Consider the following 14,071-nt stretch of genomic DNA (forward strand, 5'->3'; position numbering starts at 1 on the left):
TGGTTCACTCTGCACGAGGCCACAACAGCTGGAAGTGAGCCAATCCAAAGCCAGGAGCCAGGAACTTCCTCCAGGTCTCCCACCGGGGGCCTAGTGGCCAAAGTACTTGCCTTGAATGCGGTGGGATCCCAGGGCACCGGTTCTAATCCCAAGAGTTCTACTTCCCATCCAGCTCCCTGCCTATGACCTGGGAAAGCTGTGGAGGACAGCCCAAAGCCTTGGGACCCTGCGTGGAGGAAGTTCCTGGCTCCTAACTTCAGATTGGCGCAGCACTGGCCGTTGTGGTCACTTGGGGAGTGAATCATCGGACAGATCTTCCTGTCTCGCTTCCTCGCTGTATATCTGACTTTGCAATTAAATTAAAAAAAAAATCCAACCCTCTGCTTCCTGGGAGACTACAGTCAAAGTTTTTACCACAGTGAAAGTAGGGGAGGGGCTGAAGTTGAATGCCAGGGCTTTGGTGATGCTCCTGGGTTTGCTCACCAATTGCGATGCATGTTGTCAATCCCAGTGGCCAGAACACATCAAACTCCAGCCCAGCAGGGATCAAGTTCCCAAAGTCCAGAGGAAATCCTTATCAGGCCTGGTATGCACTGAGACTTTCCGACTACAGATGGAAGGAATGAAATTGAACGGTGGAGAATTTTTTGCAGAACAGTTGAGATCAGTGGATCCAAATCCACTGCTCGTGTATGCCGGGTGTATCTACTCCCTTGAATAGAAGCCCTTTCTGTGGCTCAGTGGCCTAAGCCTCAGTCTTCCACATGGTTAGAAAGCTTCCACTCAGCTAAGACACCTGGGAAAGCAATGAGATGGCTTTTCAGCTAGGCCCAGCCCTGCTGCCTCTTCTCCAAATTCTCACAACACTTCAGTGTTCTAAGTTTATAGTAAACACAGTGACAACTACATAACACATATAAACCCGTCACCAACTTAGCTTCTACTAAACAAGGCATGAGGGCACAAGGGAACCCTTATATTGAATTTCCTTTGGGCTATGGTCAAATTGTCTTCCAGGGTGAAACCTATTTATACTAAGTAGGTTTTACTTCTAGCTCCTGGGAAACCCAAGATGGGATAATTCAAATTGGCAGTTTGGCTTTGGAACACTAACACAGTGCCCTAAAGGGACATTTTATTTCTGGAATACCAGGCTATGAAAGGCATCTGCAATATGACATGGCCGTTTCACTATGAAGTATAGCATACTCTTCCTTTAGGCTAATCCAGGATCAAGAGCAGAGCTGACAGTTTTAAGCACCTTTAAATCACGCCAATGAGCAGAATGAAAACCCAATACAAAATAAATGTTACAGGAAATGGTAACTTGGCAAAAAAAAAAAAAACAAACTATCTTGTTACATCTGTAAGCTGCTCTACAGCTAAGTAAACCCAGCATTCCACCATCTACATGTGTTCACCACTCCAACACACAGGAGTCACTAACTTATGACAAACCACTTCACCAATGGCGCATACTGCTTAAAGTCCCAAGTGTACAGTTCATCTACTTGCCAAAGTGCTTATCGTGAAAACAAAATACTGCACAACCTAGAATTATACTCCAATGTTTATTTAAAAAGCCTATGTGCCAATTTAGCGTTTTCCACCAACTCGGGGAGCCGAAACCTTCACAGGCTTTACAATCTTTTGCTTAGGTGCTGCCTTTGTAGGAGCCTGTAATAAAACATAACACAAAGTAACATTATTGCATGAAATTTATCACCTCCATCTTAAATGTAGATTCTGTATGCATTCTAACTCAGATTTCTTGCTAATTTAACCATACTGCCAATATGGTCATCTTTTTCAATGTAACATTCCAAGTTAACCTTTATCATGAAACACAAAGCTTACGGTATTGTCATATCAGAGAAAGCAGATATGCTAACAGCAATGTAGGATTCTGAATTGTAGTCTAACAGTGAAAATGTTTTTTTTACCTACTTGAAAAAAAATTTTTTTTGAACTTTAAAGTGTTAACAATGAGTGGGGGCTAAACTGCTATTCTGATCTGGAATAAAACCTTAGGGCCCGGTGTGTTAGCCTAGCAGCTAAAGCCCTAGTCTTGCATGTGCCGGCATCCACATGCAATGATGGCATTCCTTTTGAGTGCTGCTTCATTTCCAATCCACCCCCTGCGGATGTGACTGGGAACGCCGAGGATAGCCCAAGTGCCTGGGCTTTCCTGATTACCTGCTGGCTTCAGCTTGGTTTAGCCCTAGCCTATTGGCCATTTGAGGAATGAACCAATAGACAGAAGGACTCTGTATTTCCCCTTGTAACTTTGCCTTTCAAAAAGGTGAATCTTTAAAAGCAAACCAAAAATAGCTTATTCAGAGGGTTAGTATCATGATGTAGAGGACTGAGTTAATGCCTACAACAGCAGCATCCCATAATGGAGCACCTGTCTGTTACTCCACTTCCAGTCTGTGCCTTAACAGCTCCTCATCTCAGTCTGGACCAGCCCTGGCTGCTGCAGTTCTTTTGGAAGTAAACTACCTGGTGAAACTTCTGTCTCTCCTTGTCACTGTTTTCCCAAAGCTGCTGCCTTATCTTCCCAAATTTCTCTCTGACCTCAACAAATCTGTCTCCCAAGGAGAAATCTCTCTGGAGACACAAACACTCAATCAAAAAAAAAAAAAAAAAAAAAAAAAAAAAAAGAAATCATTTCCATTATAGCTTACACTAAATTTAAGAACTTTCCCGTTGTATTCTTTTTTTCCTGTTGTATTCTTTTTAAAAATCCAAGAAAATGTTTACCTTAGCAGCAGCCATTGCTGTCTTTTTAGACGCCTGTTTAGCCTTTTTGGCTTCCTTGGCAGCCCTGCAAGTTAAAAGAAAAAAAAAAAAAAAGATAATTTTAGGTATAAACTACTTTACTCCCTATATAGCTCATTAATAGGAAATTAGAGCTTTCGGCTAAGTGAAATTACCACATTTCTCCCCTGCATTCATTTAATCAGCTATAGGTGCACCAACCTTATTATACACAGGATATAAACTCCATTAGGTGCTTTCTATATTTATCAACAACCCTAGTAGGTATGGCAAGCATCAGCACCACAAAATCTATGAAATTAGGTTCTTGTACTTACAAACCCAAACAAAGTACAGTGCATCTCAAAGCTGAAATGTCCCTATTTAAATATTCACCTGATAGCCTGTTCTCGTTGAGCCTTCCTAACTTCAGGCTTCTGATTTCTCTTGGCCATGATATCAGCAAGGGATGCGCCAGTGATGGCTCTCTGGAATTTGACTGCACGACGAGTTCTTTTCTTTTGAATTTCTTCCTACAAAGCGAAACGACAAGGAGCACACTCAAAGACTTGCTTATGTTACAAACCCTACCTTTAAATCTACCCAAAGTTGCATTACATTTTACTGAGACTTCTAGTAAGCTATCAAAGCCCAAGAGATTTACTGTCTCTCCCTGACTCACACTCTCAAAAATAAAATACATCCTCTACACAAAGCCAGGTGCCAGGAGTTCCATCCCGACATCCCATAGAGCAGGTTACCATCTGTGCCCCCCCGCCCCTGGGTATAACCAGTACCCAGATCTAAGGCCAACATGCTAGCTCTCAGTCTGGCACACTCACATCGGATGTGGGCAATCCGCATCACAATGCCTGAGCCAGCTTTTTAAAAACTTACTATGATTGGAAGAAACATTCAACTTAGGCAAGGATTTATTACAAGTCAACAATGGTTAGGTCAAGATAGAGTAAAATGAGGGACCAGGACTTGTGGCACAGCAAATTAAGTCCCTGCATCTTATTTAGCTCCCAATTATGCAACTAAGCATTGCGCTACACCCACATGGAGACCAGAAAAAAGTTCCTGGCTCCATTTCACTCTGGCAGTTACAGCAAATTGGGAGTGAAACAGAACCTCTCCCTGTCTGTCCTAACTCTGCCATTGAAATAAACGGATTTTCCCCATTTAATCTAATTATCTACCCTTCCATCCTCAGGCCCTAGGAACCCCTATTCTACCACATCTTTGTGAATCCACCTATTCCGAGTATCTTGTAAAGGTGGAATCACGCAGTTCATCCTTGGCTGGCCGATTTCACTTGGTATGTCTTCGAGGTCCCTACAAGTTGACTGTCATGTTTTCCAGGTTTAATGATACTCCAATTTAGTGAAAAGAGGGTTACCCCTTGGTCCAAAAGAAAAAAAAAAGTCTTATCCAAAGAACCTAAGGGAAAATTCTACGCTTGACCTCTCCTGACAGACCACAGCTGAAACAGTTCATCCCCTTTCAAGCTGTGAAGCATGTTAAATGGGTTCTTGTAAATACAAATTTTGCATTTGGCTAATGCAAATTAGCCAAATTTTTAGTTCTGTAGCATTTTTGGTCTCTCACGAATCATTCTGGGTTCTTTCTACCTTTATTATAACACTGATCTTCAGTGCACAGCACATGTTTGAATTCCCATTTCCAATTCATTCAGGCACATACTTAAGAATGAGGTAGTGCATCTTTTTTTTTTAAGGTTTACTCACTGGGAAGTGTGAAGGGGAAGACAGCATCTTCCCCCCACTGGTCTCATTCTCCAGAATGTCCTGGCAGCAGCCAGCAGCCCACTTCCGGCTGACTTCCCAAGTACTCGGGCGTTACTGCGGGCTTCCCAGGCACATCAGCAGAGTAGCCAGGATTTGATGCAGCAATCAGATGCCTGGGGTTGCTGGTGACAGCTCAGCTTACGCAGCCACAAAGCAAACCTTACCGAGTCCTACTCCAAACTTTTCCTTAAGGGTCATTTCTTTTACCTTGAGCAACACATAAGGATGCCACAGTTTTGGGATTTTCACAAAGATTCCATATCCACTTTTTCGAAAGCCAGTCAAAACCACTTTTTGTTAAATAAAGTACCATTGTTTCCTCTGCACATATTTAGAGCCTGACACGTTTCCAAAAATATCTAGTTAAGACACACTACCCGCATAATCACAAAGTAAAAACAGTCCAACCTCCTTTACTAGTTCTTCGGCCACTAACTGTCCTGATACACCCATGAGCCCACCAAGACATACCGTCCACTTCCACGTCACTGTCCCATGCTTCCGAGTTTACAGCAACTTCGCATACCCTCCCCCTGAGTCATACCTTCACAGAAGAGCAAAAAGCGCTCACACCACAAACTACCTAAGCCTCATACCGTCAAAATGAAGTCCACTTACCGACTGCCCCTTTTTGTGTTTCCTTCGGTAGAGGACAGTCCAGTTGATCTGCCGCGGATTCCTCTTGGAAAGAAACGCAGACTCGCATTTTGCGTTAAGAAACTGGAAAACCTGGAGACAGACATTCCAAATCACTCCACTGCGGAAAGCAGAAAAGGCTGCGGGTGGAGTCCTGAGGACGTCAGTGCTCCAGCTGCATCTGCTAGTCTGAGGAAATGGTGGCTCACAGACATCGCAAAGTTCATGTCACACGGCCGGGAGGCGAGAGGGGTGCACCAGGAGAGGTGCCGGCTGTCATCTGTCCTCCAGAGCACGCAAACCTTAACTCACGGGGGAAGCGAGGGCGACCCCCCACCGGAGACCCGGTGCCCGTACAGCGGCCACGTCCACGGACACCGCGGTTACGAACAGGACATGTCACCTGATCCCCCAACACCGATGCTCAGCGCGGGCGCCGCTGGCCCCAATACGGCACACGAGTCGGAGCCTTCCGACATGAACCCGTCTACAATCAGGACGGCCCTTCCTCCCGCGAGCCCCCTTGGCCAACGAGGCCTCGTACCTTCCCGTCGGTCCTGGCGTAGCGCCGCCCGTGTCCGGGGTAGATCTTGTACCCACTGAAACTGCACAGTTCAACCCTGTAACAAAAAGCGAAAACCCATCAGGGAGGGTGTCTACGGTGCGGAGGAGCCATGCCCAAGGCACGGGACAGACACCCTGCCCGAGGATGGGAACAGATTGGAGCCCTGGCTCCTGCTTACTTCATGGCGGCGGCTCCCCTCGAAGAGGAAAGATGGAGAAGAGAAGAAGAGGATCATGGGAGGAGATCTTATATGGTCCCAGAGAATCCCCGCCCCTGTGTGACGTCATAGACGTCGGCGCCGGGTGATGACGCCACAGCAGCCTCCGAGCCGTCTGAGACCGCGTTGCAGCTGAGGAATTCGGCCGGATGCGTGTTAGGGTCTGTCACGGAGCAGGAGTGTCGGGTCGGCCGGGAGGCTGCCGTGTGTCGCTCAGGTATCCCAGGGCCAGCGATGCTCTGCAAGCAGTGAGAATGAGAACCTTGTGGCGGTGCCCGTTGGAGTCGCGGACGACCGATGGCCCCCGGGCTGCGCTCCCTGCCACCGCCCAGGACCCGAGGCTGAGGTCCCCGCCCTGCTGTCCGCCTGAGAAGTGAGCCGTGGCCCCGGCCTGACGGCCCAGTGGCCAAATGTTCACCATGCACAGGCCGGGTTCCCATGTGGACGCTGGTTGTAATCCCGGCAGCTCCACTTCCCATCCAGCTCCCAGCCTATGGCCTGGGAAAGCAGTCGAGGACGGCCCAAAGCCTTGGGACCCTGCACCCGCGTGGGAGACCCAGAGGAAGAGGCTCCTGGCTCCTGGCTTCGGATTGCCTTGGTTATGGCTGTTGTGGCCATTTGAGGAATGAACCAGTAGAGCAGAGATACTTCGCTCTCTGTTTCTGTAAATCTGCCTTTCCAATTAAAAATAAATCTTAAAAGAAAAACAAGCTGTGGGATGGAAGATGTCTCACTCCAACACGAAAGTTTTAAATAATAAAAGTGAATCACTCCCCAACCCGCCAGAGTGATTGCTTGAATCTGCTGGTTCATAATTCAAATGATCCCAGTAACTGGAGCTGGACCAGTTGGAAGCTAGGAGCCTGGAACTTCTTCCAGGTCTCCTACGTGGGTGCAGGGGCCCAGGTTTGGGGCCATCTGCTGCTGCTTTCCCAGTGCATTACCAGGGAACTGGATCGAAAGTGAAGCAGCAAACTCACTCAGGGCCCCTTTTGGGATGCAACAGTGAGGCCATAAAACCTGCCCCCAAAGTGTTACTTTTGGAAACGTTGGGCTCAAGATTCCCATTAAACCTTAAGATAGATGTGTGTAGTAGGAAGTTAGGTTCAGAACAGTGTTTGGAATAGAACAGATTTCAGGAGTAAAACAAAATGACAGTTCCCACCAGCCTTGTGGCACAGCGGGCACCACGTCCAGTCCCCATTACTGGACATCCAGTGCGGCACCCTATTTATACCCCTGGAAAGGCAGTGGAACCTGGCCCAAGTGCTTGGCTGCTGCAGTCCACTTGGGACACCAGGCTGGAATTGCTGGCTTTGGGCTTCGCCCCCAGTCATTGCAGTCATCTGGGAGAGTGAGCTAACCAGTGGAATTGTCTCCCTCCTTGTAACGCTGCCTTGCAAATAAATAAATGCATGGGGTAACATCTGATGTTCCATGGTTGGCCTCTCTGGAAGCAGATACTGAAACTAAACTGGTGAGGCAACATAGGTGTTACCGGTAACTCCTGTGAAAGTATTAAAATTTAAATACATGACAGACCCAACAAAACCTCAGCCAACCCTGCCAGGGGTTGTGGAACAGTTATTACTCTAGGAATGTTCTGTGTTGGGATGAACATAAGTTTCTAATTAGTATTCCTTGCTCAGTGGTCAGATCTGGGTTCTTGTCCTGAGAAGATAATGACCCCAAGCAACGTCCCAGCAACTGGGCCGTGTGCTGTTGACAGAGAACACTGCAGCACACACTGTCCATTGTTACACAGTTCTTAAAAATTATCTTTTATATATTTATGTTTATTATATTTATTATTTATACTATTCATTTTATTATTTAAACAAAAAGTTTCTTGAAGTGTAACTTGGATATACCCTCTCTACTAGTGACCATAGCATGAGTCAGAAAAAAAGTAGAAATCGGAAAATGACAATATTTAAGCAATGGAGGAAGAGAGAATAAAGGACTTTGAACAGTTGAATCAAAGGAGATGCAGACCCATTGCAGTTAGAAGTCCATGAGGGGCCAGCACCATGGCATAGCAGGTGGGATTCCACCTGTGGTGCAACCATCCCATATAGGCAGGAGTTGGAGCCCAAACGGCTCCACTTCTGATCCACCTCCCTCTTGAGTGCCTAGGAAATCAGTGAAAAAATAGCTCAAGTGCTTGAGCCCCTTTACCCACATGGGAGACCCAGAAGAAGCTCTAGGCTTCTGCCTTTGGATTGGCCCACCTCTGGCCCTGCAGCCATTTGGAGAGTGAACCAGCCAGGGGAAGATCTTTCTCTGTCCTTCTCTTGCTGTAAACTGCTTTGCAAATAAAATTACTTTTTAAAAAGTCTGTATGTGGCCCCAGTGCGGTAGCCTAGTGGCTAGAGTCCTTGTCTTGAATGTACAGGGGTCCCATGTGGGCCCTGATTCTAATCCCGGCAACCCCACTTCCCATCCAGCTCCTGGCCTGTGGCCTGGGAAAGCAGTAGAGGTTGTCCCAAAGCCTTGGGACTCCACACCAGTGTGGGAGACCCAGAGGAAGAGGCTCCTGGCTCCTGGCTTCGGATCCGCTCAGCTCTGGCTGTTGTGGCTACTTGGGGAGTGAACCAGCAGATGGAAGATCTTTGTCTCTCTTCTGTAAAAATCTGAATTTCTAATTAAAAATAAATACTTAAAAAAATCAGAACTATGCTTCCTTTTGAGAGGGGAAGAGATGAACTAGAAGGAATTGGAAAAAAATTTCTTTGTTAAAGATGATGAGTTTGGGGTTAATTACAGTTGTCAAAACTTGGGGAGTGTTCATTTAATATTTGAGCATTTAATTATCTGTACATTATACTTGAAAAGAAAAAAAAACTAACATTAAGCAATAGTTGATATAGCACATGCTGAAGGTTCAGGAAGTGTTCGGGCTAATTTCCTGGCTCCTGGCTTCAACCTGGCCCAACCCAGGTGTAGTGGGCATTTAGGGAATGAAAGTGTTGCTAATAAAATTAAATGCTAAGTGTTGTAAAATTCAAATTTTGCGTTTGCAACGTAGCCTGTTTTGAAAACGTAATGCAAGAGCGCCGTCTCCTGGGAGGAACCTGGTACTGCAACTGGATTCCGAATTAGGAATTTCTTCCTGCTTTTCAACTATTTTGTTGGTTCTCTCTCTGGGACCCAAATGTTCTCTTCAATTGGTTTGGTTCCAGAGTTCTTATTCCCTGTCATCAAAATTTATTATAAATGTTTACTTGTCAGTTCTGATTTGCAATGAGTGACAACTCATCTTTGAAAAAAATACGTATTATACAAATAGACACTAACAATGCTGATAATAATTAAAAAGCTTATAATTTAACCTGAATCTATTAATCTCTTTGATGATTCCTGAAATTATAGAACTACATTGCCATAAAAATATTGGAATACATTTTTTTTTATATTTGCCTTTAGCATGTCAGGCTAGTTTATTTCTAACTGAAGATAGGGTTAAAATTCCTCAACTGCATAGTTAAATGTATTTTGAAATACAGAAATTTCCTTTGCAATTTTATTGAAACCTGCAAAGTACTGGTTAGACTGTACTTTGAGCTTAAAAAAGACACAACCATTGTGGGCTTTTCTAGGGGTGGAGATCTTGCTTTTTGTTTTTACTTACACCACAAGATTTGGTTCACTCCCCAAATGGCTGCAGTGACCGGAGTTGAGCCCGTCTGAAGTCAGGGGCTAAGAGCTTCTTCGGGTCTCCCACTTGGGTGCAGGGACCCAAGGACTCGGGGCATCCTCCACTGCCTTCCTAGGTCACAAGAAGGGAGCTGGATTAGAAATGGAGCAGTCTGGACAGGAACGGGTGCCTATATGGGATGTCTGCACCACAGACAGAGGCTTAGCCTACTACGCCATGGTGCGAGCTCCCCCCCTTGTGGTTTTTATTTGCATTTCCCTGATGGTTAGTTATCCTGAGCATGTTCTTTTTTTTAAGATTTATTTATTTATTTATCTATTTTTATTGATTATATTGCATTATATGACACAGTTTTATAGGCACTGGGATTCCCCCAACTCCTCCCTAAACCCAACCCCCATGGTGGATTCCTCCACCTTGTTGCATTACCACAGTTCAAATTCAGTTGAGGTTCTTTCATTGCAAGCATCTACCAAGCATAAAGTCTAGCATCTTATTGTCCAGATAAATTCAACGGTTTCTTGGGGAAACCATCTCTGGTCTGAAGGTAGAGCTGGCAGAGTATCATCCTAATCAATTAAAAGCCCCAACGTAACATCAGTAACAATTTATAACATTATGGAATTAATTCACATGGTATTGAGTAACCAATATGTTAAAAAAAAATGCAAGTTCTGAACCACATCCTGTGACTTCTTCATTGACATTTCAATTATTAGTTTATATACAACCGGTTCTATACACCTTAAAATGGCTGTAAATTACTATTCAGCTGTCTCGTGTCTATTTTAATTTTAGTATTTAGCAGTTTATAGCATTGAAGCATGATTTTGCTGAACCTGGCTGTTTTTCGGGTAGTTTAACTCTATAACTCTAACAAGACATGTGTCAACAGTTTAGGTGCAGAACAGTTACAGTGAGGAGTAACTAATCTTTGTGTCCTACCTAGTGATGTATATGTGAATCCACGCTGACCGTTTCCTGTCTGATCCTAAGTTTTCCTTGTTGTTCTCTGTTCTAGATTTTTGTTTGTTTTTGTTTGTTTGTTTTGAGGGGTTTCTGGAGCGATCCTGATGGTCATTGCAAGAGAGGGTGGGAACCCAAAGTTGGAACCAGGCAAGGACCAGAGAAAGCTCCCCCATCCCTAGTCCCGAGGGAAGTTTACTGTTCTTCTGTTTCTGCGAACCACTCAGGGCTCCTGGTTGTCGTTCCGATGCCCTTGGATCCTGCGAGGAAGGATTTGGACTTCTTCCAACCCATGTGGGAGATCCAGATGCGGGGGTGAGTTCTCGGCCTCCGAGGGCACTCCAATTCCCCGTGGTCTCCTTGGCAGTTGGGATGTAGTCCTTGGTGCCCGTACTGATAGTCCTTGGTGAGGATCCGGGAGTCTCCAGGGTTGGGATACAAGCCTCCTCCTGTCCATCTGCTCCACTCTGGGGTCCCCCTGCCCCCGCTCCATGCGTATGACCTCCTGTTAAGAGGTTGTCAGGATCGCTGAGCATGTTCTTATTCCCTGTATCTGTTGGACATTTGAATTTCAACCTTTGAAAAATGCCTGTTCATATACTGTGCCCATTGTGGACATTTGCCCCCTCAATCACAACACCAAATGCCTGAGGGACCCCAAATCTCAGAAGTTCTCAGCAGACAGTTATGCAGGAAGCAAACTTCCTGCTGAGATTGTGGGCCGCCTTGCTGCCTAAGTGTGCCTGGAGTGGTGTGAGGCGTCTTCACCATCTTCCTCGTCTTTTACTGATTGTGGCCTGAATGTATCTGAGTACAAACAAAATTCTGTTAGATTCCTTTTCTAGTTAGATCTGTTTGTGTACCGGTATTGGTTCCTGTAACTCATGTTTATTTATCCTGTTGCCTGAGACCTGGTGATTGTTTTCCAATCCCTTGTGATCTGTTGTTAGAGTAGCTTGTATGCTATTGTTTAGTTAACTAGTAACTTTCATCTACCTGCTTGCCCTGCAAAAATCATGGTAAAAGTTGCCCAGTTATTATAACTCATAAAGTGTGCATTGGCTCCTCATGCCTCGGCATCCCCCGTGTCCTTTTTCTGCTCAGTGCAGTTGTTACATCTCCTATTCCTACTAGAGGGACCCCGAGAGCCCATTTCGTTCTTTCCTTTTTTTTTTTTTTTTTTTTTAATAAAGATTTATTTATTTTTATTGCAAAGTCAGATGTACAGAGAGGAGGAGAGACAGAGAGGAAGATCTTCCGTCTGATGATTCATTCCCCAAGTGACCGCAATGGTCGGTACTGTGCCGATCCAAAGCCGGGAACCTGGAACCTCTTCTGGGTCTCCCATGCGGGTACAGGATCCCAAGGCTTTGGGCTGTCCTCGACTGCTTTCCCAGGTCACAAGCAGGGAGCTGGATGGAAAGTGGAGCTACCGGGATTAGAACCGGTGTCCATATGGGATCCTGGCAAGTTCAAGGTGAGGACTTTAGCTGCTAGGCCACGCTGCCGGGCTCTTTTTTTTTTTTTTTTTTTTAATATTTGTTTATTCCCCAGCTGAAGGCAACTGCCTAGGTTGCCTTGTATCTAGGCAAGCCTAACATTGCTAGGAGAAAAGTAGCTAGTAGCTGGCAGGCATCCTGGGTCTAGTTAATGCCAAATCTGTGTTACCTATTATGGTATGCCAGCATAGCTGACTATTCTAATTTTTTTTGAGATATGGGTGTGTGTGGGGTGGTGCAATGGCCTATTGACTAACCCTCTACTTACATATGCTGGGATCCCATATGGGCACCTGTTCATGTTCCAGCTGCTTCACTTCCCTTCAATCCAGCTCTCTGCTTGTGGCCTGGGAAAGCAGTAGAGGACAGCAAAAAGCCTTGGGACCCTGCACCCTCATGGGAGACCAGAAAGAAGCTCCTGGCTTCAGATCAGCTCAGCTCCAGTCATTGTGGCCACTTGGGGAGTGAACCAGCGGATGGATGATCTTTCTATATCTCCTTCTCTCTGTATATCTGCGTTTCCAACAAAAATACATAAATCTTTTTTTTAAAAAGAAAAAAGATATGTGGGGAAGGTGGGAAACACTGGCCTGGGACACGCCACCTTGACCCTCAGATGGGCTGCCAATAACCTAGGGAAGCAGATCTGAGGACATGTTGGGGTTGGAGAAGCTCAGGGCATGTTTGACAGGGGAGGAATGAATTCTTGGGTCTTCCATGGGCCAGGTCACTGCATCTGCAGGTAGGCAAGGGAGCTGAGATGGAGTGATTCGCAGGTGTGAATGCGGAGGGTATGTCTGGGTCAGGCCAAGGCACCCGCCCATATGGGAGACCTGGGCTAGCCTAAATAGCACCGCTTCCTGCCCACTGGCACATGCAAGAGCTAAGGCTAAGGGTCATTTTAGGCTGGGTGAGGCTGCAGGACCTGCCTGCAAATGTCAGAGCAGACGCTGGGCCACAGCACCCACCAGAATGTGAGAGAACCATATCTAAGTGCAAATTCTGTGGAGGACTTGTGGGCTTGCCTCTTCCGGAGTGCAGCACTCGCCAGTATGTGCAGCGAGCTGGGGGTGTTGAAGGGCCTAGCCAGACCAGACCATGGCATTCCACTGACACTCGTGAGATCGGGGACTGGTAAGGGCCTGGGCCAGGCTAGGCAGGGCTGTAGCACCCCCTGGCAATGCATAAGATCTGGGACTGTGAGTGGGCCTAGTAGGAGAACTTTGGGAACTCCCCTTCTGGGCTGCAGCCTTCACTTATGAGCATGAGAGTCAGGGCTAGGGACGGGCGAGGCCAGACAGGGCTGCAGCACCCATTGGCATATGTGTGAGCCAGGTTTGGGGGTGAGTCAGGTTGGACCAGGCCTTAGCACCTGCTTGTCTACACAACAGCCAGGGCAGGGTGTGGATCACACATGGCTTATCTAGGCTGCAACTCCTGCCAGCTAGAGTTGAGACTGCAGGTAGGGCATGTCAGGCTAGGTTAAAACATCTGCCAGCACATGCAAGACCAGGGGCTCGGAATGGGCCTGGTAAGGAACTCTGGAGACTCCCTTGCTGGGCTGTATCTCCCACTGGTGAGTGTGAGAGCTGGGCTGTGAGTGGACCTGAGTGGGTAAGGCTGTGGCACCCCTCAGCATGCAGATAGGCTAGGTCTGGGGGGGTGGGTCAAACCAGGCAAGGCTCTAGTACCTGCTGGCACTCGTGAGAGTTAGCATGGGGGTGGGTCAGGTTAGGATAGACCGTGGTAGCCATCAGGTCACATAAGAGCCAGGTCTAGGTATAGGCCAGGCTGAGCTAGGCTGTAGTTGAGAGCCAGAATGGGTGTGGGTCAGTCAGGCCAGTGAGTGCCAGGACTGGAGGCCAGCATTGTCATGCTGGGTCACAGCATCTGGTAGTACACATGAGTTCCAGGCCAGGAGTGGGCATGACAGGAGAATTGGGGAACTCACCTCATAGC

At 46.6% G+C, this 14,071-nt stretch overlaps 1 protein-coding gene across 1 annotated transcript; it reads right to left on the reverse strand.

Annotated features, from left to right (window-relative positions):
- Positions 1-1,552: 1,552 nt before the first annotated feature.
- On the reverse strand, positions 1,553-6,082 carry RPL24 (ribosomal protein L24). Its single transcript, XM_004593222.3, has 6 exons — positions 5,951-6,082; positions 5,752-5,827; positions 5,190-5,300; positions 3,157-3,293; positions 2,764-2,827; positions 1,553-1,677 (listed from the first exon to the last, which is right to left on the reverse strand). Exons 1-6 carry the CDS (start codon positions 5,953-5,955, stop codon positions 1,597-1,599), a joined length of 474 nt encoding a protein of 157 aa, XP_004593279.1. The 5' UTR covers positions 5,956-6,082; the 3' UTR covers positions 1,553-1,596.
- Between the last annotated feature and the right edge of the window lie 7,989 nt (positions 6,083-14,071).

Source organism: Ochotona princeps, chromosome 3 (assembly GCF_030435755.1).
Source record: "Ochotona princeps isolate mOchPri1 chromosome 3, mOchPri1.hap1, whole genome shotgun sequence".
NCBI lineage: Eukaryota > Metazoa > Chordata > Mammalia > Lagomorpha > Ochotonidae > Ochotona > Ochotona princeps.

Bases quoted from the DNA above. Each gene is read 5' to 3' on its own strand.
- RPL24 (XM_004593222.3), bottom strand. The intron at 5,301-5,751 runs GTACGAGGCCTC...GTCTGTCTCCAG, and splicing joins ACGCCAGGACCGACGGGAAG to GTTTTCCAGTTTCTTAACGC. The intron at 2,828-3,156 runs GTGAATATTTAA...TTTAACTTGCAG, and splicing joins CAACGAGAACAGGCTATCAG to GGCTGCCAAGGAAGCCAAAA.